We start from the raw sequence: 27,862 nt of genomic DNA, 5'->3' as shown, positions 1-27,862 counted from the left end.
GAGGCAAAGTTGAAGATTGGAGAGTCCTCATAGAATCCGAGGATTTGGCCACTATTTTCCTTATGTTCTTTTGTTTTAGTTTCAAACATTGTTGGATGGGTTGTGTCCCGAGATTCTATAGTAATAGATGATTTTTGAGACAAGTGTATTAGACTTGCGATTCGTTTTATAAAACTTTGGTTATGTTTGAAATCTTATAAATTTTCTATTATCTTGATTGTGAATGCTAAGTAGCTTATATGAAGCCTCACAGGTTTTGTATGTCATGTTACATCTAGGATTGCCCCTAAATCGTGACAGAGGGATTCCACACACTTTTCGCTGGTATTTTGTCAACTTTGCCTAGACATGAACTCTTTTACTATATGTTTCTCTTTAATCTTATGAAACTTGGAATGACTAGTAATTAGACCTTTAAATAAAGGAAAAATAACTTAAAAACACAACTATAAGTTTTATATTCTCTAATTTTCCCTTCTTTTTTTAAATATTACATAATTCCCTTTTTTTTTTAATTTTAGTATAAGTGTATAGATACATAACATTCTCTCTCCTATAATACACAATTATCCATTTTAATTCCTATTTTTTCTCCATTAAAACACTCAACCTTTTAAATCAATTTTTGGATTTTGAATTTTCTCCATTAAAACACTCAACCTTTTAAATCAGTTTTTGAATTTTGAATTATTAATTTTAATTAAAACACCCAATTTTGAAATTTTGAATTTCAAAATTTAAAAAATTTGAAATTTCAAAAATCTGGACAATTTCTCTCCCGTTCAGTTCTTACTCCATCACGTTTTCAGTTCTTCTCTCCCGTTCAGTTCTTAGTCGATGCATTGATACATGAATTAGATGTGTATCATATGATTTCCTATGTATCAAGAGCTTTTGAAAATTGTTATCATGTATCAGTCAATAAGTTTAATAACTGCCCCATCAAGTGTGCTTGCTGATACCTATCGACTCAGTGTGTTATAGTGTTTAGACGATGCATTGATACATGAATTTGATGTGTATCATATGATTTTCTATGTATCACGAGTTTTTGAAAATTGTTATCATGTATCAGTCAATAAGTTTAATAATTGGATGTTCATAAAAATGTCTTCAAACTAGATGATATAATCTTGAATTTTCAAAATTTGAAATTGTTATCCAATTACGTGCTAAATTAATGCTTATTAATGAACTGTTATCGATATTTAAGCTGATTTAGATAACAAATTTAAATGTTCCATTTTCCCCCCTTTTAATCTTAACAGATTTAAGTTATTGTGTATCATTTACCATGTATCACAACATACTAATGTATCACGCCACAACAATTATAAGGGATTATTAGTAAATACTAAATTTGTCGGGACAAAATGTAAGGTAGGGAGCAGGATCGATGAAGTCCAAATTGGATATGATAGAAACTATGTACTAGACAGCAATAAGAAAATGAAACCAGTGATAATAGTTTATGACAAGAAATCAGGAAGAGTAATGAATATCCAAGCGATTGCGCCTTGTGTGCATTTCTACACTGCAAATTGGATCATAAATGTAAAAGGGAAAGGTGGATTTGTGTATCAGCCTCGTTCAACATTGTTTTTGGAGACTCAAGGGTACCCCGACGCTGTAAATCATCCAAAGTTCCCTTCCACAATTATGAATCCAGGAAAAACTTATGCTCACTCTGTGTTGTATACTTTTTCCATCAAAAAATAGATTTGGCCCGTATCCTCTTAATAACATTGTCTACTTCAATTGATTTTTGTATCCAATTACGTGCTGGATTAATGCTTATTAATGAACCGTTATCGTAATTTAAGTTGATTTAGATAACAAATTTAAATGTTCCATTTTCCCCTTTTAATCTTAACAGTTTTAAGTTACTGCGTATCATTTACCATGTATCACAACATACTAATGTATCACGCCACAACAATTATAAGGGACTATTAGTAAATACTAAATTTTTCGGGACAAAATGTAATTATTATATTATACTATAGGATTCCTTAAATTTATACTTAAATAAATGCAAAGCTGAAACAAATTATAAGCTAAACATAATGGCTCTCTCCAACACTTTTATATGAAAATAATATATAGTTTGAATTGTATGCAGATATCAATTGTCCCTGACAAAAATAGGAGAGATGACCAACCTTCATATGTTGCCTCATAATGCAATGAACATGACCATTGAAAATGCATTAACTTTCCAATCAAAAGTATTTGTGTACGTGTGATTTTAGTCAAAATTAGGCACATTTTTCTTAATTATGTATAAAAATATGAATCAACTAAAATTTTTCATTCTTATTCTCAAAGTCTGACTTTCCAGAAAATTTTTGTAAAAACATCAACCTCAACTTGCTATAATTATGTACAGTCATTGCTTTCTTTGAAAAGATGAAATGAAATCTCTCGCAACAGGATAATCGTTGTTGGCATCTAAGTATTACCTCATACAGGATGTAATTATAAATATAATGTTTAAATGATGTGTGTATATACATTACTAACCTTTTATTCATTGTCGTTCAACAAATACTCTACCAATATAAGTCCTAATTTTTTCCAGTACATAAGTAAGAGCAAAGGTGTCTCACTAAAATTAATGGTTTAAATCTAAATTTTACTAAGATAACTGGAATATATATACATAATAAGAATAATAGTTTAAGATTTTTTTGTTATCAGATACACTTAGTTTTAGTTTTAGTTTTAGTGTAGTATTTTTTAAAGACATAAAATCTTTAATTTTAGTATTTATAAAGTAAGGATCAATTCTAGTTAACAAGAAGTTAAGTCATTTGTTGCCATACATTACCTTGGATATTAGTGTAAAAAATATTTATATTAATATACAATTTAAGTTATTTAATTCAAAATTCTAAAATATTTTTTTAATAAAAGTAAGTATTCTTTTTTTATTTAGTTTTACGTAAATTCTGTAATATTGTTTTACATGAAATTAAAATCACAATTCAATATAAAAAAAATTTCGAGGCAAATGTTTTACTAGGTTGATTGTTGAGCCACCCTGCAAAGATATTTTAACATGAGAAAATCATTTTCCTAGAAACTCTTATAACCATTTTGCTCATCTTATTTTAATCTATGTTCAATCTGCATTTATAATTGCTAGACTCATTAATCATTGTGACACAACTTTTCCTTTTCATTCTGTTTTTTTTTAGATAAAAATTGTAGAGTTAAAAAAGCTATTGCAAATATTTTTAGTGGGATTTGGGTCTTTGATTTGTTATTCATTTCCTCAAAAATTTGAAAAACTGTAAAAATGTGTATAGATGAATCAAGTCAATATCTCTTCTCCAATTTGGACATAAAAAAATCAAAAATCGAGTCGAACCAAACTTAAAAGAAACGTTTGGTTTGGTATACAACAACTTCAAAAAATCAAAAACCATGAAATGAAATCACAGTTATAAAAATTGCTCTGATTTTTTTCATTTCATTGTCTCTGTAACATCCTTTGTGATCTAAACTTGAGTCACATATCAGTGCAATACAGACTTGTATGAATTTACTTTCGATTTTGAATAATTAGATAAAATGGTTGGCGAAAGTTATACATAAAGAAAGGTATAGAGGATGAAACACAAGAATGCAGCTAGAATCGAGCCCAACAGCGAGTGCATTTAGCCACACAATCACCTTTGCAATCGACATTGTAGCCTAAAACTTTTGGATTTCGAAGAAGCAAATTTCTCAGAGTTTTACCTTCAATTCCCCATTGTTTTTCCAGAATTTCGACATTGGTTTTCATTTCATCTTCAAGGCTACATCCAAGAACTTCTGGGAATTTCTTGACAAGTTTAGTGAGATCATCATCAGTAAGGCTTAAACTCCTTAGATAATCCAGTATCTCGTTCACAACTTCTAGTCGTGGAACCTCTTTCTTCCGTTCTTCATACCAGTAAGGCGAATGTATGTGGCCAAATGCTTTTCCTAATATTTTGTCTTCTTCCTCTGGGCTAAATTTTAACGCAGAAAGAGCTTGTCTGCTATCGTTCCACGTTTTCTTCTCTTCTTCAGTTAATACTATATTGTCAGTAGCTGTTGAATGCAACGTCCATTTCTTGAATGGATAATTGGACGTCCAAGATCCCCTAGTAACATTAAATGTAATGCTACTCGAGCAATTTACATACCCTACTAGAGTGTTAGCTGTTGTTGAGATGGACTCACACTGTAGAGTAAGAAACAGAAAGTATGAGCTATGTTTTCACCAGAGAATATATTAGGGTTATATAGAAGACTGAACATCATATAAAGAATGAAAGATTTACCGTTATCAAGAAAACCAACTATTCCACGACTAAAAACTAGTTGTCCGGATATATGAATCCTCAGATAATCATTCGCTAAAAATCATCAACCACACAGCTATTAAATTAACATTACCTGCGTAATGATCTGTCCTTAGACTGAATCTTTTTTTTTTCTTTTCTTTTTTTTTGATGACAAGGGAAACCCGCAGCCGCTACCCTTTTGGGTACGCACAGGGTAAAACCCTGCTCCTATGCAATAGCTCGCAAACCACATAGGAGAGTGCTTAGACTATATCTTAACTACTGGCTGGACAAACTTCAAGTCTGAGAGACTGGTTTTAAAATGTAAGGCCAACAACAAAAAAAAGAACTCAACTTAACAGCATGCATTCTTTCTGAGGTTCAAATCTGAAAGAATCAATTGATCCATTAATCAACTACGCTCATTCCCAAATAAGTTGAGGTCGGCTATAAAACACCTTTTAAAATTTGTTTGTTCTGCTCTTTTCAGCCCCTTCTCATACCAAAACATGTCACAAAATTGCTATTTACTTCCCTATAATTCATTTCATAGATGTTCCACAAAAATAGACTAGCTGAAGATTTTGTAACATCACAAGTTCACAGAAGTTTGGCTATGGATAGAAGGGTGGCGGTACGCCGAAGAAGTAATGCAGAGAGGTGATTAGCCAGGATATAACGCAGCTTCAGCTGACCTTAGATATGAGGTACTAGAGGACATGGATAAGGGTAGGAAGTTAGTTAGATAGTTGAGCATTGTCTCGCTTATTCTTTTATACTATTAGTCGTACTATTAGTGATAGTATTACTCTTGTAGTTTCTTTTTCTTTGAGTTTGGTTATTATATCTGGTTTTTTACCCTTCGATTATTGTTTTATCTTATTATGACTACTGTTTAGGATGATTTGTCAGGTTGTCTTATAATATTTGCCATGACTTTCTTCATTTCCGTCATTTATCTCTCTATACTGTTTTAGATTTTTTTTCCTTGAACTAAGGGTCTAATGGAAACATTACTCTACCTTCAAGGTAGTGATAAAGTCTGCATACACTTTACCCTCCCCGAACCCCACTTTCTGAGCTTACACGGGGTATGTTGTTGTTGTTATTACAAGTTCACCGAGTTTGTAAGTCACAAGTATGAGTGATAACAAAGATAAAATTAGTTAATTGATTCATAACTTTAAAAATGAAAACTCTCAATTACAATTTGTATGACACACTTGCAATTTTGTTCATTTCAAATTATTTGACTCCATTCCATTAATACTTTCTCTTGTAGCAGTTCCAGACCACTTGGCACACCTCGACTATTCCATTGGATACCTGTTATCTCCAAGTACATATATCGTTCACTCTGTACCCCCAAAACTTAGACTAATGGGAAAAAACACATAGCATTTTTGTGTGTGCTGACATTTGAACCCTACTCTCTCATGATTATTACCCACTTCATTGACTAGTATACAACACCCTCGGTGCTCCATTAATACAATTATTATACACAACTTTCAGGATATAAAAGTTATTTAACTATTACCATTGATGTGATGTTTTCTGTATCTATTTTCCAACCGATATTGTAATATATCCTCTCATTACAACTGATATAAGCATAACTTTGCTATCAGATGTCCTTGAAGGATCCTTGTTACTATTATATTATATAAGACAAATTAGCATTGTCTACTCTGTATAAAACTAGTATCGTCACATAAAGTAGGACGGAGTAATAAAAGAAAGAAATAGAACATGACGTGATTAGCATAGTAATTTGGATCTAATGACCCCAGCCATAACTTACGAATCTTTTTTGATATGGTAAATAATTTTATTAATGCTGAAAAATCTCATTCATATAAGCAGTAAGAAGTAGAGAATATAAACTGATGAATCTTGGGATCAAATTCCACCCCTTGTGACGAATCTAACCACTCAACGGCCACTACAAAAATGTAAGAAGTTATACTCACACCAGGAGAGGAGAAGCATGATGCAGAGTTAAAGGTCAGCACAGGAGTAGCAAATGATTTTCCTAGCATCCCTGCACCATAAAGCACAGGCTGAATGAGTAGATATGGAAGACATTCGAAGACCTAAAAGAAACGTCGAACTTTTCGCAGCCCATATAGAACACTAAGGTAGGACATGTAACAATGTGGGACTTCAGAAATGCACTCAGAAACTGAAATTTTCATGCCATAAAACTGCTTAAATCCAAAACCTATATCTCGCTTATAAAAAATAGAGTATAAAACAACTACTGAATTTGTACTTTCCAGCAGCAATAGAAGAACTATTGAATTTGTTTGGATAAAGTAAGGACCCACTATAAAATAACATTCTCTAATAAATGACATGAGAACAAGTCGAATCATCGTTGTATCATGGTATTGCAGCACTTACAATCAGGTACGTAGAATCAAGAAACATAACATACAGAATCCACATTACCAAGACAATCCTTTTGAATCAAGTCATCTACTTATAAGTTTTGTGGTATATATCTCAGTGTTGAGAATGAGACCAAAGATTTATATTTTTTGTAAACTATTTTGGAACAAACTCACCACTTTATCCCAACCTTTATACAATTAATCCTCTTCACAGAGTACTGCAACAACTACTCTTATTTGGAATGATGACAAGTCGATTATCCAATTTTCTTTCGTCTTTTCTTAATAACCACTTGTTATACATACATACATACATACATACATGAGTTCTAATTTGATACCAAGTAGTAATACTTAATTTCTCTCTAACTCAATTTTTCCCCCGATAACTCACATGTCAAATAACTCAAACTCACAATCAGCATTTGCTTAGTGTCTGTCTATGTATATCATTTGACCTTCTCACATTATAATCATTTTCACTGCAATGTTCATGAATGGTTCAGAAACTTTCACTCTTAAACTATTAGGAGTCGTATAGTGTGAGGTATAAGGTATAGTAATATCTTATCTTGTGTTTGGTTGGAGGTATTAGGCCGTCATGGGATTATTTAGGGAAAAAGGACAAATATACCCCCGAACTTTGATCGTAAATGGTATGCAGATATCCTTCGTCATACTTTAGGGACACTACTGTCAAATAACCAGCGTATATATACTCTTTATACTAACGGACATACATGTGTCATAATCTTATCCAACGACCTGACATCGGATAGATGGATAAGATTGTGTCGTGTGTCCCTGTTTAGTCTTTCGTTAGAGTGTATGCATGTACGCTCTAGTTTTTGGACGACAGGGACATCAATGTCTCAAAAGTATGACGGAGAGTATCTACGTACCATTTACAATAGTTCGGAGGTATATTTGTCCTTTTTCCAGATAATCTATCCCACCATTCATACTTTAGTAATGGAATAAGTTATCCCATGTAAACGGTGGAATAACTAATCCCACGATAACTTGTTCCCACTCCTAACCGAAGTACCTTGTTATTTATTCGGAACGGAATACATAACCAAGATTAAACCTTGTTTTCATCTTCTTGTACCCTACCAATTTCCTTATGCATCAACCCAACTTTCAGTTAAACAAGTGCCCTAAAATATTTGAGTGAAACCAAAATGCACAAACTTTAAGCAGCAACCTTGTCCAAAGATAAACAATCAATATATGAGGAAAACAACTTACTAAAAGGAATTGGAGAACAAATTCACAAGCAGAAAGCTTCCAAGGCATAGAAGGGTTCAATCCAACCCAAATAAAGGAACACCCAAAACTCCAAAACAAATACTACAAAGGAAAAGTTAGAAGTCTACCTCAGAATTCAAATTCCAGCTCTGCTTCAAGAAATGAATGGGAAGCACAAGAAAATGTTGAAACAGCTGAGCTCTACACTCAATTGGGACACGAAGACCAATTATGTCCTTTCGCTTAGCTCAACTAGTTTTTGACCATCAATGGCTAATTATCAAAAATTTAAATTTTTTTTCCATGTCTCGATTAAATTTGGATTCGTGCGAATACAAATAAGTCAGACATCTTTATATCGGGGGCTTGAAATTTCAAACTTATCTAATCACGAATTTATAAATATTTTTGGCAAATCATTTTTGAGTTTTATCATGTTTGTCATAGATTTTGAATTAAATATTCATTTTAAAAAAAATATATAATTTATAAAAAACTATTAAAAATATTCAAAAAGTATTTATTATTGTCATTTTATAAAAAGCATATTTTTCGTGAAAAGTTATAATTATATAATAATAAGAATAAGATAAATGGAAAAAGTATTATTACTATTTGCAATTGAAAATGACTTTAAAAAGCTAGTTTGAATAAAACATGATAAACTTGTATAAATTTTATATGACCAACTAGGATACTAAAGTTCAAATTCAATACTATAAATGATGGATGTTTTTATTAGATATAAATTTTTGTGATTATTTTTAAAAGATTTTAAAAAATAAAAGCTATTTTTTTCTACTTTTTAGAAATTTGAATTATTTTCAAAAAATATTTATCAAATAATGACAAGTTATATGATCAAACGAGATTTCTCAATTGTTTTCCAATTATTTTATAAAATATCTATGGCCCAACGAAAAATATCTAGATTGTTGATAGGGTGTATTAGAAGCATGGATAGATCGGCCCGGTTTGATTTTATGCATTATCAGTTCGTTTAATTAGTTTTCAATTTTTAAATATGTTAAACTAATAATTAATTAAATTAATATGATATTTTTAATAATCAATTTTTGATTTGCCAATTTTTTGTCCTTAAAGTTTATCCAATATGTATGACTATTCCAACAATTTGGTGTGATAAGACACCAATGTAACTTTATATCATGCTCATAAAATAAAAATATTAGTGCAATACAAATAAAAGAACTAAAACAATAATATGAATTGAGGTCAATAAAATGTACTAAATAGAAAGGTACTGATATTAATTTTAGTCTTTATGTAGAGGTAAAGGAGTAAATTACTATAACTTTAATTGATATATCAATAAGCCTAGTATTAAAAAATCAAAATCGAATAAATAACCTGATAATTTTTTTTATATATATAATTACAAACATGCGTTAACCAAATAAATTAATAACATTTTCTCTGTTCAGTTTATTGGTTGCTTTGATTTTTACACACTCATATGGTGCATGAAAAAAATGCTAAATAAAATGCATTAAAAATACTAGCATTAGTAATGCATGTATCAGTTATATTTGCATTAATTATGCAATAATTATTTCCTATGCATGTTTAGTTTGGTATATTAAAAATAGTATGCATTGCATAATTTTTTTTATAACATATTTTACAAAGGTATTCTCCACAAATATGATAGAAAAGATATAAAAAAATATTTTAAGGAATAATTGAGTCTTTAACCAAACTAATGCACATTAAAATCGCTAGCATTATTAATATCATCTTCAAGTATATTAATAATACACACCTTGATTTTTTAGTTATCAATTAAAATATGCCAAATAAATTATTATTAATACAAAATTAATACATACATTATTTCTTCTAATACAGTATACCCAACGACTCAACAATTATTTCTTCAAAACAAATTTGTTATGTTAGTATTGTTAACACATTATTCTACAGCCATGACTCATTTGGTCTGCTTATTCATCAATCAAAAATATTTAAGTAGTGATGTATGTCTAAAATTTTAAATGAGCAATTTATATTTATTTTTTTTGGAGAAAATATAAGCACCTTTTTAGAATTTGATCAAATTTTAAATAGATTAAAATCTTTCACTTTCAATTTGAATGATCAATTACTAATATATGTAAAAAAATATTTTCAATGATATGTATACTGATTTTACAATTAATGATATAATTGAGCAAACATATGAGATAATTAATGAGTTATCAATACAAAATTTAAATCAATTTTATTTGGATGCAGTAAAAGAAAAAGAAAATCTAGAGGTTTAATTTATTTTAGGATAAAAATTGTCTTGTTTGTGGTTTGATGAGAAGATCAAGTGCTAAGTTATTCTTGATGCTCCGATATACATGAAATTAATAAACTAAAAATGTTTTAAATATATGAACTGTTATGATAGAGACGCATGAATACATTAATATAAGTTTTAGAAAATAATGTACATAAAATTAATAAATTAAAAGTATTTTAAATATATAAACTGTTGTGATAGAGACGTATGAATACTTTAATATGAGTTTTAAGAAACAATACTTTATTTAATATTGTATTTTTAAAAATCTTTCTAAAACGAATAAATTAAATGAAAAAAAATAATGTAAAAATCAATAATAATAATAAAAAATAAATAAACATAATCCTTAGTGAAGAAAGAGCTGCCACATCACTTGTATATTGAGTGATTTTCGTATATATTTATATTTGTGGCCAATAATAGTAAAAAAATTAAATTAATGTGTGGAATTTGCAAGCAACAATATATAATTAATTTAATAGAAAGTTCATTACCCCATGAATTATAAAAATAGTCTCTTAAAGTTGGAGTAGATTTAAAGTAATCCTTTTAAAATATTTTAAAATCATTTTGATCTTTTAAATTTATCTAAACTAATAATATATCTTTATTTCTATCAAATTTATAATAAACTTTATTAGTTAAATTTAACCAAACAATAAATTTGTCTTGTAACAAGAATTAGTATTTTGAGGTTCAATTATCTTTTTTGTTCTGCATCTAAAATTGGTACTTTTCTTCAAGTGCACCTAACGAAGATCTTTTTGCGTCATAATTTTAACAAAACTTTCTAATTGATTTTTAAAAATAACCAAAGATACTCAATTTTAATTAGTTTGAATATTTTGATCAAATAATAGAATAAACGAGACTATTTTTTCTCTCATAAATTTTCAGCTTTACATATGGAAAACTGATATATATTAAAATTAAAATAAATTTTAAAAAGGATACTGATGTTGGAATAAAAAATCGTCATAAATAATGTTATTATCATTTTCCAATCAAAGATTGAAATAATTATTAGGGAAAATATATATATATTTAGTAAGATACTTATAATAATTATGCCAAATGAAAATCATAAACAAGTCATTAGAAAAATGGCTTGTGTTAATTTGGATCTAATATAGAGATTTTGACAAATATATTTATAAGAGGTGAATAAAAAAAGTGTATGTAAAAAGCCCGGCGCGGAATCCACGAGTTTCGTGTTTTTGATTTCCTTATTCCGGTGCGATCTTCATCATTTTCCGGTGAAAAAGATCTCCACTTTTGCTCTCAAAATCCTACAAAAACCCTTGTCAACTTGTGTGTAAGACGAAGTTTTCTGGTTCTACAATGCTCGAATGGCTCAGTACAGACAATCGGGTGCTATAGGTATTATAAACAATGGTGGTGGTGGTGGTGGAGTTGTTCGGAACGGAGTTGCATCGGATCATGTATCGGTTGGGATTCGTTCGAGTAAACAGCAGCAGCAGCAGCAATCGCGGAATTATCACCGTCGATTGAAGTCTACTACTCGCAAGATCTCGATTGGTGCTATCATCGTTATTCTATTCGTTGCTTTTGTTGTTTCCGTCTCTGCTTTCTTCTATTTCACATCTCAAAATAAAGGTTAGTTGGCACCTTGTGCTATCATCGACTACGAATTTTGTTACATTTGGATAATGCTAGATTTTGTTGGGTTTTTGGGTAGTTGGAAGTTTTTTGCAAGTTTAGGAGTTCAGCGTAATACGATTAAAAGGTGAAAACTCAGCTACAACACTCACTGTGAGCTCATTTTGTCTAGTATGGGTAGGCCGGATTTTTGTTCTTGTGGTTTGTAGCAGGATGTAGTATGGGTTGGTGGAAGTGCAAGTTGGCCGGTGGGTAGTAATTGGATGGGTTTGTCCTAGTTCTATAATGAGATTGTACTTGCTATAGTGTACTAAAGGTTATGGTTTGTTCTTGTTGGTTGTGAGTAAATGTAAGTATTCTGCTACTTATTTGGAGCCTTTTGGAATCAGAGATATAGAAGGTGTTTTGGTGGCATGTTAACTCCTAAGTCACTCTTTTAAAGCTAAATGTTTAGTTAATCTCTTTTGTTGGACAATGTTGTCCGGAGTAACTAGTGCAGCACAGTTTTTGTATTTTATTAGCTTTGTAGTCCTCCTGTAACTATGCATCTCCTTGATGCCTTTCTATGGAATCCATAACTTCATTATTATTTTTTTAAAAAAAAAGAAATGAAAAAGGTAATTTAAGAGGATTTTGCAGAACTCACAATGCTAAGTTTGACGGTTTGCAATTTTTGAGTAGTATAAATTCGGAGAATTCTCTTGAAATGGGATTTGGTGATACTGGTGCTTATAAACAGTTTCGGTTAGTTTTGGTTTGGTTGTTTGAAATGTTGATGATTTTAAAAATAAGAATGCTAAATTGTGTACAGGTTTAGCAGTTTTAGCTTTTTTTGTTTTCGAGTAGTTGGAGATCTAGGGTAATTATAAACACAAGAATGCCAAATTTTGTGGGTTTCTGTGGCCCTAGTTAGTCTTGGTCTTTAGATAGTGCAAATTCTAAAGGATTCTTGTGGAAATGGGAGTCTAAGTTTTGTGAGGTTTACAACATTTGAGGATAGTCTTAGTTTTCTTAATTTTTGACCTGAAGTTAAACTAAGATTCTTGGGTAAAATTAAGATAGATAACTAAGAAAATAATTGAATGTTTTAAGAGTTCATGATCAACCAAAAAATAGAAAAAAGAACAGTAGATGACTCTTTTTCTTTTTGAAAACACAGTAGATGACTTGGAAAATGGTTGCAACATGATTCTGAAGTTGAAAGTTGGCTACTTTGGTAATATTTCATAGTTTATTTATTTACCAGAACTGGGGAGTTAACGACTTATGCCAAAGTGGTAATGATTAAATAATTTGGCTTTTTCTCCTTTTATAAGTAGTTTGGTTTTCGGCAGTTGAAATTGAGTTAAACTGAGGTAAGAAGATTAGTTTTTTTAATTGGACATTGTTTCTTAGTTTAGACTACATTTAAGTATCACCGACTTAGGGAATGTCACATTATGACGTTGTTATGAGGTTGAATGTTCACAATGGACCAGAACGCTCATCCTCCGAAGTGCTCAGTGGTTTGGGCTTGAGACTTCCATGCTGGAGGTCTCAAGTTTGAAACCCCTAGCTAGTGAAAGCAAGGGGTTTTCCTTCTGGGTCAAGTTCGTCGCTCTAGGCTTGCCTAGTGAGGGGTTACTTTTCCTGTGTGGTTTGTGAGCTATTGCATAAGAGTGGGAGTTTTATCCTAAGTGCACCCAAATGGTAGCGGCTGCGGGTTTTCCTTGTCATAAAAAGAAAAAGGACCAGAACGGTACAAAAATGCCGATGAATTGGTAATTAATGGTAAGAACTTACTAAACAATATTTGGGCTTATTAAGTTTTACGGTACGTCTGTAGATGTTATTTGTAGAGTATCTTGCCACGATGGTTTCTTCAGTTTAGCTATTTCCTGTTTTGACTTATTTTAATGTGCTTTCTCCTGAACCAAGGGTCTATCGAAAACAATTTCTCAATTTCTTAAGGTAGGTGTAAGGTATGCGCACAACTCTACCCTCTGCAGACCCACATATAGGATTATATTGGGTATGTTGTTGTTATTTGTAGAGTATGATGTATTAATTGACAGAACTTGTAAGTGAACCAAACGGATGCTGGAACTACGGGGAAGCACTCTTGAGCGAAAAGAGTTTTAATTATTATGGTGATTTAAATAAGTCAAAAAATCATATGCACAGTAAATTTCGTCACAAGAAAAATGAAGGTAAAGTAAGATTACACGGATTGTGGTTCCCAAGTGCAGGCTATTCAGATATCTAGGTTCAACTTTTAGGAAGAATGACATGATAGATGAAAATATAACACATAAATCATAATTAACATAGAGGATTACATTGAAGAGTGCTACAGGAGTGGCTTGCTAATAAATATGCAACAAAGTGAAATGTGAGTTCCATAGAAGAATGTGAGAGTAGTAATATTATGTGGGAGTTGAAGCCTCACGTGCATGGGATATATTAGCTTTTGGGATGCATGCAAATTGTGTGAATCAGTATGTTGAAGTATCCTGTATTCCAAGTACGAATTTAGTGATACTTTTAATAAGTAAGAGGTTAAAATATAATTTGAGTTTATGAGGCAAAGTATGTATCTGTGAACGAAGAACTGGCAAACTTGGAATGATGTATGGATTTGGCTTCATGATCTATAATTTGTGCATCTCTTGAAACTTGCCCTTTACATTTTTAGAATTTTAGGACTAAAGATGACAACATAATAAATGTAAAACTAGATTTGTCCACAGGGATTTGGTTTAGTGATGCGAGTGTAGCATGTGTGGATTGCACGCACGTGATGAGTTTGATTCCCGAGGGTAGAGGGGCGGACCCATTATTTACCAGGTTCCAAATTGTGCGTTCCCTTGGAGATTTTTGGGTTAACAAAAATAAATAATCATAAATGTAAAGCTAGATGCCCCAATCAACTTGTTAGAGTCAAAAAATTTTAAAATATGGTTGACTATGGATGGCAATTAAAGAAATAGAACAAGCAAGGTCTGCATATTTAGTTAAAAACAAACAAGCAAGGTCTGCATATGATGTTCCGGTGTGTTCAGCTGTATCTTTTTTCATTGTTTTGGACATTTAAGGCTAAATCTTCCAGTTCTGTTTTAGAAATATACTAGGTAATTTGCCTGCGCTTCGCGTGTGGATAAATAATCTTTCTAAGCTTTTGAGCAACCCCTTTATGCGTATGTAGGCTTTCGACTCAGTCTAATAGCCTACCTATCGGGCGCCAATAAAAGAGAGTTTTCGCATGGGCTCATCATCTGATGCATCTTTCCAATAATGGACTGACATAAGAAAAAAAAGAGTAATTTTAGTAGGTTTTAAGAACATTTATACAGATGACATTATCACATATCTCAAAAATTGTACATATATAATTATTGATTAAAAATATCTTGATATATTATCTTGATATCTAATCATTTTTATCTTTTACATAAAGTATCATAATATATGTTTGATGATATAATTGTCTTGTTAAAATTGAGTGATGTTCTAATGTAGCGATTAAACATCACTTTTTCTATTTTTTTGTACATGAAAAATATAGAATCTGATAAAATAAATCCCTGTGAAAAAAAATTAAGTGGAAGTTTTCGATAATCAATTCTCCAATATTTAGAAAGTTTCCCTGGATGCTGTTGCAGAGTTAGATAATAATCACTTTCAAGATGATGGTGATGTGGAAAATGATTCAGATTTTCTTACAAATGTGACACGGACACAAGGGAAGGTTCTCCAATTTGGACATGGGTCAGTAAATCATGGCCGGGATTCTCGTTATTGGGATAAGGATGACCGGAGAAGGGATGATGATTACAACGAGGAGGATTTGGAGCGGAATCAAGATAGTGACTTGAATAAGGAGCAAAGTCCTCCAGATGGGAAGAAAGGTGACAAGAAGTCGTTTTCAAAAGGATTGGATCATGGTGGAAATGGTTTATACAACGAAGCTGGACGCGATGAGTTGAGAAAATATGAAGCCAGATACCAAGCTTCCTTGGAGAATGCTGGGCACTCACAAGATGGACATCATTTGCCAAACCAGCAATTGAGTGATGCTGACAAAGGAAAGAAAACAGAACTGGTGGATGCAGATGATGGATATGATGATGGAATTGACTTAGAAGATGCACATACAGATGGATATGATGATGGTGATCATGAAGATTGGAACCATACCGTTGCTGCCGAATCCCAGGACATAAATGACAGACATTTTCTTGATACACATGTTGCAGGAAATAACTATCAAAATCATGCCAAAGAGGCTGGTAAAACGTACAGGGACTTTTCCAATAAGGAATCCTCTTCAAGTTCTCATCACCAAAAATCTAACACAAACTCTGGACGTGTCAGCTTCATTGATGGTCACCCCTCAAAGAAGTCTTCGTCAGAAAAGCGGCCAGTACCCAGAAGGAAGTCAAGGAAGCATGGTAACATTATTTTCTATTTTTGTTGGTGCCTGGTGACTTTATTTTTATGATTATTTTGTCTTCTGACAATTTTGTATTCCTCGAGTTAACTTGATGTCTGAACTTTTTGATTTTAACATGGACAGAGAAGACTGAAAAGATGTGCCTGGGGACATTGGAACATTTTCTTATGCGAACTTGCTTAAGCGCGCTTTGTATGCTTTACCTAATAAATTTGCTCCTTATTACTCTCAGCCTAAAGAAAAGGCACTTTTGATATTCAACCTCTACATGCTGGATAATTAATTTAGAAGTCTGTCTGTAAAAATAGAGACTTGTTCTGGGATGCAAGTGATCCTGATTCACCTATATATATTTATATGTATAATTGATGAAGTAAATAAGAAGGATTAAGACAACCAGATTCACTAAATAATGTAGTATATCATACTTAGGAATAGTTCTCATAAAATATAACTACAATTTGAGCTTTTGTGATGAGGTTAATATAGGCTAGTCATGGATATTTTGCTAGATTAGAGAAAGATTTTAGTTGATTCGATGTATATTATTGGGAAGTTAAGCTTAGCTGAGCATCTTTATGTAAAGCATATTGAGATGCTAATTATAGTAGGAGGGATACTGTTAGGGGTTGTTTGAGCGTATTAGCAAAAATAATGCATGCATTGATACACTTATTCATGCTAGTGTAACTAATGCTCTATTGTGTATTAGGAGTGTATTACTAATACCATGAATTTCTAGGTATTAGTAATGCAAAGGAATTTAATACATGCATAAGCATGGTTAAAAACCTGATTACCCCTCTAAAGCACTATTACATCTTTTCCACCATAATTGTGAAGGATAACTTTGTAAATCATATTTTTATACAATGCATACTATTTTTAATACATCAAACCAAACAATGCATAAGAAATAATTTACGCATAACTAATGCAAGCATAACTAATACAAGCATTACTAATACACTCTATTGAACAATATTTTTATACACTTTACCAAACGACCCCTCAGTAATTTATATAATAATTATGAAGTTAGGTATTAGAGCATGTTAGTTGTAAAAAAAGTTAGGGATTAGAGTCTTCCCGAATCTCTAAAAATCTTCCCCCAAAAGAAAGGTATTAGAGTAGAATATTGTATGATAAGTTGCGTCTAAGAAGCAGAGTGATGTTGCTCAAAATCTTTTATTTTAGCCATCTCACTGTACTCACTTTCCAGTCTGCTAATCTGCTAGCTAAAAGTGTGATTTCTGCCTTGCTCGTCACAATCATCATGGTCTGGTTCCGTAGAGTATTAGCAGTCTTTCATGTCAAGCATAAAACTTCGGATCTTGACAAGGCAGCATGCCAGGATTCAAGCTCTTTTTGTCATTTGTATGAAACATTGAATCTCAGATTTATGGATTTCCAAACATCAGGAAATTTCTGTAACTTCTTGCATTTTGCAATTTGATTAATAGAATGAGTTTATGTGCAAAATCTTGGAGATTAGCCCACCTCACTCCCTTACTCAGAACTTAAGTAATCATGCTTTACATTTGCAGCTTGTGAGATGAAAATTTTGAATGCTAGTGCCCTTCTTGTGGAACCTCTGGAAAGTCGAAAATTTTCAAGGTTTTCGTTGCAGTACGCAGAAACAGAGGACAAACCTTTTGACGATGCAAACTGGGAACCTAGATTTTCTGGGCATCAAAGTATGGAAGAACGGGAAGAATCTTTTCTTGCACGCAATCAAAAAATAAACTGTGGTTTTGTTCGAGGCCCTGAAGAAACTCCAAGTACCGGATTTGACTTGGCAGAAGATGACGCAAAATACATTAGCAGTTGTCACATTGCTGTAGCTTCATGCATCTTCGGAAATTCGGATCGCTTGAGAATACCAGTGGGCAAAATGGTATGACCAAATCCTTCTCTCTTTAGTTTTTGTAATTTTGGATGAGATAACAATTTTAGATGTTTTTTTCCATGGGTGCTAACTCATGAAACTTTGCCTACGTGTATATTGGTACACACATAGCAAAATTGTATTTTCCATGTCGATGCTAGGAGGAACTTGTGCACCCTTTTGTTAAACTGGTCAAAAGCTGACAGGAGAAAGAGAAGCTTTACTAGTAAAGTAGTGCTTAATCTCCTTTAGATCCTTAGGATATACTCTGTCAAGATGTATCATGTAAGATGTTGATCTGCTTAAAGAAAAAAAACTTAAAGGAAGCTCCTAATTCGTATTCTCTAACTCAAAAAGTAATAAGCCATTATGGCAGTTGACTAGCCAAGAATATAGCTTAGTATCCCTGCATCCAACAGAAATGAACGAAAACATATAACCAGTCACATTTTTGTTTACGCCTCCCCTACTTTTGGTATACCTCCGGTATACAGGGTTTTTTCTAAATGATTCAATGAAATTATTGCTCTTTCCTAAATATTCAAACTAATACTCATTATTGAGAAAATCTGGAAGATGATACCTGCAGCCATTTTTTGGAGTATCCGGAACGAAAGGAATAGAAGATGCTTTGATGGAATATCAACTACCTACCAATCTTTAAAAGCTAACTGCCTCATGTTTTTGTATAGTTGGGTTTATTTATCCCCTCTAGATTGCCCTGATTCATTTCTGAACCATGTCCGCTCCCTGATTCTCAATTAACAATGTAAGGAGAGCTGACCTTTTGCAACTAAGCTTTTGTAACTATTATGCATCTACTTGATGCCTGCAATAGAACTAATTACTTCATCAAAAAAAAAAATACTCATTATTAAGATATTTTATTATTTTTGTTCCTTGTAACTTTTTACCACTAGTATACAGGTTATAATTATATTCCAACATTATCACTTTAGACACCTCCTGAGAAATAGGCTGTGGCAATCTGAATAGGGCACGGAGGACTAAAAATATTGCTCTTTCATTTTTATTACTCTCTCTTTCCCATTTTCTGAGAGATATTTTTAAATTGTTAAAAGTATTGTATTGATCTCACCAACCATTGCTGTAAAATATTAACAGTAGGGGCTACATTACTGAATTATGTAATGAGCTCAGAAAGTCAAGCATGGGATCCTACATTATTGCAATAGCCATGTTGCACCGATAAATTAGTAAAGGATATACATCTGTTCTTAATGGCAGTAAAATACCCCAATTTGTTCTCAAAAACTCTGTTGTTACTTTCCTTCCATAGGATCCACCAAATCACTAAAGGGATGGTGTTCCAAATTTTCTTCCTTTCCTCTCCCCAAACTCATAAATGCCAGTATTGTGGCAACTTCCTTGTTGTCCTACCCTAGGCATTGTCAAGGTGACTCCCATTATGTTGAGAAAGAGATTCCAGATGTGTGAAGACTGAAGTGAGAACAAACACTTTTTAACTGTCTCAAGGAGAAACAACACCTTTAACATTTTCAAAATTAGCATCCTAATGTTACCCTCAATGACATGACGTCTGGACCACTTGATATATAACTTCATTTCCGTTAGTAGGAGAGAAAAAAATGAAAAAGACGTGTGTTGCTCTCACTACCACTAATTAATTACGGGTAGTTAGAGCAATATTGGTACTTTGCAGTTATCTAGCTTATGTGCCAAAAAAAGGTTGACAACTAAAGTAACATCTTATTACCAAATTAGAAGCTCTGTACAGGTTATGTGTCTAAATTATTCATTTTATTTTTAAAATTTCGTGTCAATGGAACACCTTTACATAAATTGAGGCATAAGGAGTAATACCTCTACTTATAAAATAAAATATCAATCTACTATTCGGGTGCAGAGTGTAGAAGCATTATGAAGGGATAGAAAGACCTGTGCATGACGTGAATAGATTGCCCGGACCATGTTAAAGGATTATACTAAAGAATAGTTAGTTACTACTATTATTGATTTTTTGGACTAGCAGATCTTCGTAAACTTGTGTGCATTTTAAAGTTTGTAATAACATGTAACTGCAAGCATTTATTTTTTTGAGAATGATCATCGCAAGCATTTATTTAAAGGAACATGGAGATATGCGATTTATTAATGTGGCACCTTAGGATATTCTAGTACCTTGTTTATGAATATGGGTTGCTCATTTGGTAAGATAGCCTTAAGGTTAAGACGTTTTTTGATAGTTCTCATAAATTGTAGGGTTTTCATGTTTATGAGGAAAAAACTACTACTTAAGAAATTCGAATTGCAAGTCAAAACAAAATTTTAACTTCAAATCACTGAAATCATGTCCAAACGGGTCCTAAATATCCTTAGGGTAGGAGATGGAAGCATGTATATTATTAGGGTCACAGTTGGTGTGGAGAGAATGTGTTGAGATTTCCCTTCTGATTCTTATACTGAGTTTATAAGTTAGAGAAAAATGATAGTATTAATAGATTCGACGGACACATGAGCGCTGAATTCATTGGGTTTTAAGGTAATTGTGGAATCTACTGGACTGAGGAATTGACAAATTCCCAAGCTTGGTGGAGCTCCTATATAAGCAGAGCATATCACTTATTGATCCGTTTTCATGGAGATGGGAGCAAGGATAGATGACACGTTTTCAGTTTAACTCGTACCACCATAAAGGAGTCAAGCTTACCACATTTTTTTATTTGGATTCGTACGGTCCCAAGAAAAATTTGCTTCTTTGCATGTCGGCAGCAAAGGGAGCAATATTGATTGTTGAAAACCTGAAGAAGAGGAGGATTACTTTTGTAAGTTGGTGATTCATGTTCGGGTGAAGATGTAGCCTCCTGCTGCTACATTATTAGGTGGAGACTGTTATGTTGATCATCCTGAATTAGTTTGGATTACCGTTAGCTATATCCGGCACAACTGAAGGTGCACTTGCACAGTTGGGGCTTTAAAAGAAGGAGGAGAAGACAAAAGGCATTGGGATGCTGCTCCTCTAGTCCCTCATGTAGGGTATATGAAAGTAGAGGAATTAGGGAATGTTTGATGGCTAGAGAATGAGTACATAAAGAATAACCTCTTGTTTTTTTCTCTTTTTGTGTACCTATTAGTCCATGCTTGTATAAAAAATAGGGTGTCTTTTGCGGAGAATTACATTTTGTTATAGGTTCTCTACTTTTCGTCATATTGCTCGTATGTCCTTTTCAGCAAATCATGAAAATATTATCCTCATTTAAAAAGTCACTTTAGATACCGCCACTTGTAATCTCCTTATATGTCTGGCCCATCCGCTTTTAGCAATACCCTTATCTCGGTTACTTCTCTTCTAAGTTGCGCAGACCCGTTAGTTTTTCTGCCGCACCAGTGTCAACACGAGACGGGTGCAGGATACGTGTGGGATTTGATCAACCCACATCAGATACTTTGATCAGACTCCATGGATTTGGGGGAAATTTAAGATTTTGATAAAAGATAAAACAGATTTAAAGACATGAGGAATGGCATACCTTCAGTATTAGTCCTTTTGTTTCAAGCCAAACAAAAAGAAACTAAGAATTTAAGCGGGTGTGTTCTAACTTTTGGTAGACAATAGCAATGATTTGTAAGGAGAGTTGGTGGAAGGTCTTGAATGACTTTCTTTTTTCTTTTTTTGAGGGGAAGAACAAAGGAGCTTGAAAGAAGTTGTGGGGGTCTTGGGAAAGACAGCCTAGAAGATCTTCCATAATTTAGATTTTAGAATATCTATATAGCTCTATTTTATAATCTTGAATTTTTAGCCGAATCCCAACACCCGTATCCATACCTGGATCAGTACCCCCGAATCTTAAAATTTAGATCTTGCCACCCTCGGATTCGCATCTGCATCGGATACGCGCACCCGAGTCCGAGCAACTTAGCTTTTCTTGATAAAAACCCCCATCCTTCTCCATTATTTAAAGTCTATTCTCTAGTAGTATGTTACCTCTTAGACGGAGTTCTTGTGTTGTATCTAGCTGTTGGAACCTTTTGAAAAGTTTTTGGAGTGTTCCATCGAAGTCCTTCCTGTCTTATATTGTTAATATCATATTTTTACATTTCTGTTTTTCTTCCTTTATTTGGAGACATAAGACCCCCCCCCCAAAAAAATTACATGCTCTTTCTTTGCTTCATGAAGAGCAGATGTAACATATAAAAATTACCCTTAATGTTAGCATTTTCAAATTCCTTGTCAATCTATTTAGTGTTTCCAAATATAGAAAGGTGTATTGTCGAATAGATCTTGTGGTCTTTTAAAATAGGATTGAGGGAATATGTTCTGTTTTAGAAGATACAAATGTGAAATTGCAAGTGCTAGTCACCTTCTCAACAAAAAAAAAAGATGTGCAAGTGCTAGTCTGTTAGGTGGAAAGTATTCATATAAAATAGAATTCCAGTTGTTGATCATGCTGTTTGGTAGTTTCCAATGTGCTCGAGACACATTTAACACAAAGGACTGCAAATTCGAAGAATCCTTCCAGTGAATGAGCAAACTGCTGACCTTTGTTTCATTGAAATATTTTTTTTAATAAAGCAAGGTATTTCATTAATAAAAGGGCATCAAGAAGATGCATATATTACAACTTACACTGAGAAAAATTGATTAAGGAGCTGAAAAAAAAGAGGAAATCCCTTTACAGTATGTCAGTCTAAGAGAAGGAAATTAATTAACTCCAAAAATTGTTCAGTGCTAGAACATTAGCCAATTTAGACCAGCAAAAGAGTAAGAGCGAGCATCTAGTTTTGAAGGAGTGATTTGGTGTTTTGAGGTTCCATCAAAACATCTTCTATTCCTCTCGTTCCAAACAACCCAGAAGGTAGCAGCAGGGATCATTAGCCTGATCCTTTTGATGGTTTCATCTCTCCACAAGCTCCACTTAATATGTGCTTCTTTTATGGTCTGTGCCATGACCCATTTCAATCCAAAGATGCAATATAACATGCGAAACACCACTTCCACCTATCAAACTCTTATCTTTCTTTTGTCTATCTTTCCCTTTTCTTTCACCCTGTCATTTCAACTTCATCACCCCGCCAGAATCCTATCTCCCTTATTCTTATCCTCAAGCTTTTTTTCTTGCAAGGAGATGCTAATGCTGGACCTTCAAAAGTTGGAGCAGATAAAGTACTACTTACAGAGATCCTAAAATTTCTACCAGCTGTTCTGATTCCTCTGAACCTATGTGTCTACACCAAAATAAGAGAGATACATTACTATTCCATTTAGCCTTGTGAAAGGACTTGGATGTTTCTTCAAAATTTCTACAATTCCTCTCTCTCCAAACTGTCCACCATATGCATGGGGAAATAATCTCCACGTAGCCTTCTGTCTCTTGCTGCTCCCCCTAATCCAACAACTCAACAGGCATACTCCACTTAGTTTTCTGTAGTTGAAAAATATGGCCCAAATCTGTGCTGTGGAACTGCAGTGCAAAAACAAATGATTGTTGGTCTCTTCTGTCTTCCCACACAGTGAACATCAAGATAGTATAGTCATTTCTTTCTTCTTCAGGACTTCATGTGTTAGGCAAGCCCTCAGAACCAACCATTTAAAACATTTTACCTTGGTAGGTGCTGAGTTTCTCCACATGTTCCTTCACAAGCTTTACTGGCTTCTGCTATGCTGGTTGCTATCCAATCTATAGGCCATGCTAACAGTGAAAGCCCCATCATCACTGTGATGTGATCAGTCAAATTTATATCTTTGCAAATTAGCTTTCTCGATATTGACAAATGAAGCTGAGAGGGTATTATGTTAGCATCATAAGCAGTTTTCTCCTTGCTTTGTTCTTCTTTCTCTCTCGTGCAGGCTTAAACTTTCCTTCAAGATGGAGTAATTTCTTAGCCATGTTAAACACTTGTATTTTATTTGTATCATCGTCTTTATGTTCAAGAATTAACTCAAAACTGAAGAATAGACCGAAAGAACATGAAAACCTCAGAGAGTCACAGCTTGTTCAGTCTTGGTTCTACAGGATTTCTGATTTTCTTGGTTTGACCAATTTTTTCTTTGTGAAAAATAGACTTGTAGCCCATCCAGTTGTGTGGCAACTTTGTTAAACCAGTTGAACTGATTTGTCAGTACCATTTTTGAAAACATTGCTCCTAGCTCATTTCAGTTAAGGTTTATAATGCATCTAGATCGGAAACAGCTTCTTTCTCTCCGAAGGTAGCAGTAAGGTCTACATACACTCTACCTTCCCATACCTCATTTGTGGGATTACATTGGGTATGTTGTTGTTGTAGAGTCTTTTGTGGATGACCTACTTATCAAAAAAAGAAGGGGAAACCGTCTACTGTGTTTCACCTGTTTCGGTTCTATCAATAGCTTTTGCAGTTGTGTATACGAGATTTTGAATTGTTTTACCTAAACTTATCGTTAGCTGCATTGTATAGCATTTTCTTAATTTAAATTTCTTTTCCAGGTCTCCCGTATATCAAAGAAAAATGTTTGCTTCGTTATGTTTGTGGATGAAGTTACTCTAAAAACTCTTACAGCTGAAGGTAAGATGCCAGACAGCATGGGCTTTGTAGGTTTATGGAAGATCGTAGTTGTAAAGAATCTTCCATTTTCTGATATGCGGAGAGTGGGAAAGATACCAAAGTTATTGTCTCATCGACTCTTTACTTCAGCCAGGTAACTGGAATTACAATCTTGTATATTATTTGTTTGTGGTATGCTACTGCTTATATTCTTCTTGTATGATACCATGCTATGGTTAGTTAGCACTCAATATTCACTTCCAATCAGGGGTTTACCAAATCAAAAAAATAAAAGAACAAAAGAAGGAAAAAACAAATTCGTTCTCAATGCAATTAGTTGTCTGCACTAGCTTAATATTTAATTTAAGGGACATCATTTGTATTTGGTACATTCTCAGCATTAGCTTCATGCTTCCTGCAGTGCATAAAATACCAGTTCCATTAGCATCTTTTTTTATCTAGTTGAAAAATTGTTGCGTGCTTTTTTCGAATATTAGATTGAGGATAGCTTCTTATGATGGTTTGGTTTTTAGTGGGGATTAGTCTCACTGTAGTGGCAGAACTTCAAGTAAATAATTTCTCTTTTGGGTTTAATGTTTTTTCACTTTGAGTGGTGCAGCAATGTGTTGTTTTCACCATTTAAAAGATATTGTGTAGACAGAAGTCAACCGATGAGTGCAAATGTACTAGTTTCTGCAAATAATCAAAATGCTAAGATGGTACTGAATAAGAGACTGTTGGAATTTGGTCTACTATCGATCGGCAATAATTACCCTTTCCCTTCTGTTTACTGGGGACTAAACTATATTTGGAAAAGTCAATTATGTGAACTGGCAATTCCATAACTATAGTTCAGAGGATTCCTAGTGCTAATTTTGAATCAACTCATTGGTGCTCTCAACTTTGGTAGCTATTTTTTTAGGATTCCATAATTTGCCTGGGTTTCTGCTTTCCCTTGTTTGTGTGGTGGTGTTGGGAAAGATACAACCTAAAATGTTAATGACACACATCTCTCAGCCTTCATCTTACTGCTTGCCTACCCCTTTTCTTCCCTTTCCATATTTATCCAACATGTAGTGGATACCCACTGTCATATAATTTACTCCACATTGCATGTAATAGAATGCAGTATTATCTCTGAATGGAGTAGCAAAGGGTGAATGATGAGGTCATCTAACCCACTAGTGATACTGTTGTAAAATGCTCTTTTATCCTCTCTTTTGGGCCTTCCATTTCTATGCATATAATTGTTTGCTTGAACTTTCTAAATTTCTGTTTGTTTGTTAAAAAGTTGAGATGCTTGAATGTGAATTGCGTACTGAACCACCTCTCTCTAAAGAAAGAGGAGGTGGAGGGGAGAATTTCTATCGTAGTAGCTTATAATTTTATTTTATTTTTTCAAAAACATTTTACAAGCATTTTCATTTGAAATTATGCAGGTATTCAATATGGTTAGATAGCAAGCTTCGGCTGCAGCTTGATCCCCTACTCATATTGGAGTACTTTCTGTGGCGTAAAGGTTATGAATATGCAATTTCCAATCACTATGACAGGCATTGTGTGTGGGAAGAAGTAGCCCAAAACAAGAAACTTAACAAGTACAATCATACTGTCATAGATGAACAATTTGCATTTTACCAGGCTGATGGATTGCAAAGATTTAATGCATCTGATCCAAACAAGCTTCTTCACAGCAGTACGTTCACTGTTCTATATTTATTTTCTTGCAATACCTTTCTGCTTCTGTGTTCTTATTGGCTAAATGTCATTACATTTTTCTGACAGATGTACCAGAAGGATCTTTTATTGTGAGGGCTCACACACCAATGTCAAACTTGTTTTCTTGTTTATGGTTCAATGAGGTTGACCGGTTTACTCCCCGTGATCAACTGAGTTTTGCATATACATACTATAAGTTGAGAAAGATGAACCCAGACAAACCTTTTTATCTCAACATGTTCAAGGTGAGAAATTTAAGTTCCTTCCAAGTGCAACTGTAGAGATAGACAACCTTCCCTTTTCGTCTAACACTTAGTATGTGCATTGTAGGATTGTGAAAGGCGAAAGATAGCTAAGCTGTTCCGTCACAGATCAGATGAGCAGAGGAATATTCTCTCTCAATCTGAGACAGAGTAAAAGCTGAGTGACTCCTGGTTTTGGCTGATGATTCAATTTTTTTGTTATACGCGTCACTATATTGTAGTTGCTTGCTGGAAAGAGGGTCATCGTGCCATAGCCATTGTGATTGTGTCTGTTGTACATTACCAAAATTCTCTAGAGAAAGCGATACACATGCCAGCCCTATCGATATAAAGCAACGCAAGGTGGATTCTGCTGGCTCATCATCTCATCTTTCTGGTGCAAAGAACATACTACCACCATTACAGCTTCCATTCTATTAATTTCATTGCCTTGACCAACTCCTAGTGTTAAAGCATCCTATTAATTTTCCATTGTATCTACATGAGTTGGTGAAGAAAATACCTGATACTATATGTATTCTTTTTCTATGAAGCAGGGTGCCAATTTATTGTTTCTAATATTTGGACCAATTGATACTATTTACTCATTCAATTTATAGTCTTATCATGTTTAATTCCAACTTTTAAGTGGCTTTACCCTTTGTGATGAGCACACTCACTATTTACACCAATCATGATGGATAAAAATTAAATTATTGAATGAGAATTAACGTATCTTAATAAAACTTGTTGCCAATGTATTAATTACATAGATGTGTATTTTTTTCCTCAATAGAAGGGAGCTTTGGAGCAATTATATATGGGTTTGAGTCGTTGAGGCAACTACTTATACTTGCATTAGGGATTTAGGGTAGATTGTTTACATCATACTTCTCGATATGCGATCCTTCTCTGAATTTTGCCATAGAATGTTTTCTGAGTCGATTTCTTTTTCTTTCCTCTTAGAAGGTTTTGTTTAACAATATAGAGGGGTTTGTAGTATGTTATAATTCTCGGTCACAACTACTACTTCCTTCGTCCTAATTTATGTTAATTCATGTGGTAGTGTTTGATTTAGTATAAAACAAAAACATTAAAAAAGAAAGGTTTTTTACATCTTATTATTTGAAATAAGTGATTGATATTTGTATGATATATATTTCATTAAGGATAAAATAGAAAG

The 27,862-nt window shown here is 33.2% G+C and overlaps 2 protein-coding genes across 3 annotated transcripts; one reads left to right on the top strand and one right to left on the bottom strand.

The window, feature by feature from the left end:
* Positions 1–3,446: 3,446 nt before the first annotated feature.
* LOC101266895 (uncharacterized) lies at positions 3,447–8,327 on the bottom strand. Of its 2 annotated transcripts, none has more exons than XM_004250336.5 (3): positions 8,092–8,327; positions 6,290–6,360; positions 3,447–4,213 (listed from the first exon to the last, which is right to left on the bottom strand). In XM_004250336.5, the coding sequence occupies exons 2-3, from the start codon at positions 6,356–6,358 to the stop codon at positions 3,635–3,637; spliced, it is 648 nt and encodes a 215-aa protein (XP_004250384.1). In that variant the 5' UTR covers positions 6,359–6,360; positions 8,092–8,327; the 3' UTR covers positions 3,447–3,634. The 2 variants fall into 2 exon arrangements, with proteins under 2 accessions (XP_004250384.1, XP_025884047.1); XM_026028262.2 differs by having other exon boundaries at positions 7,964–8,108.
* A 2,620-nt stretch (positions 8,328–10,947) lies between these two features.
* On the top strand, positions 10,948–27,258 carry LOC101266589 (probable hexosyltransferase MUCI70). The gene is made up of 7 exons (XM_004250335.5): positions 10,948–11,891; positions 15,536–16,324; positions 17,874–18,223; positions 24,661–24,872; positions 26,158–26,414; positions 26,504–26,682; positions 26,768–27,258. The coding sequence occupies exons 1-7, from the start codon at positions 11,624–11,626 to the stop codon at positions 26,852–26,854; spliced, it is 2,142 nt and encodes a 713-aa protein (XP_004250383.1). The 5' UTR covers positions 10,948–11,623; the 3' UTR covers positions 26,855–27,258.
* Positions 27,259–27,862: the final 604 nt, after the last annotated feature.

The sequence above is a fragment of the Solanum lycopersicum genome, chromosome 11 (genome assembly GCF_036512215.1).
Source record: "Solanum lycopersicum chromosome 11, SLM_r2.1".
In the NCBI taxonomy this organism is placed as follows: domain Eukaryota; kingdom Viridiplantae; phylum Streptophyta; class Magnoliopsida; order Solanales; family Solanaceae; genus Solanum; species Solanum lycopersicum.
Note: the sequence above shows the minus strand (reverse complement) of the source record. Positions and strands in the feature narration are given on the sequence as shown.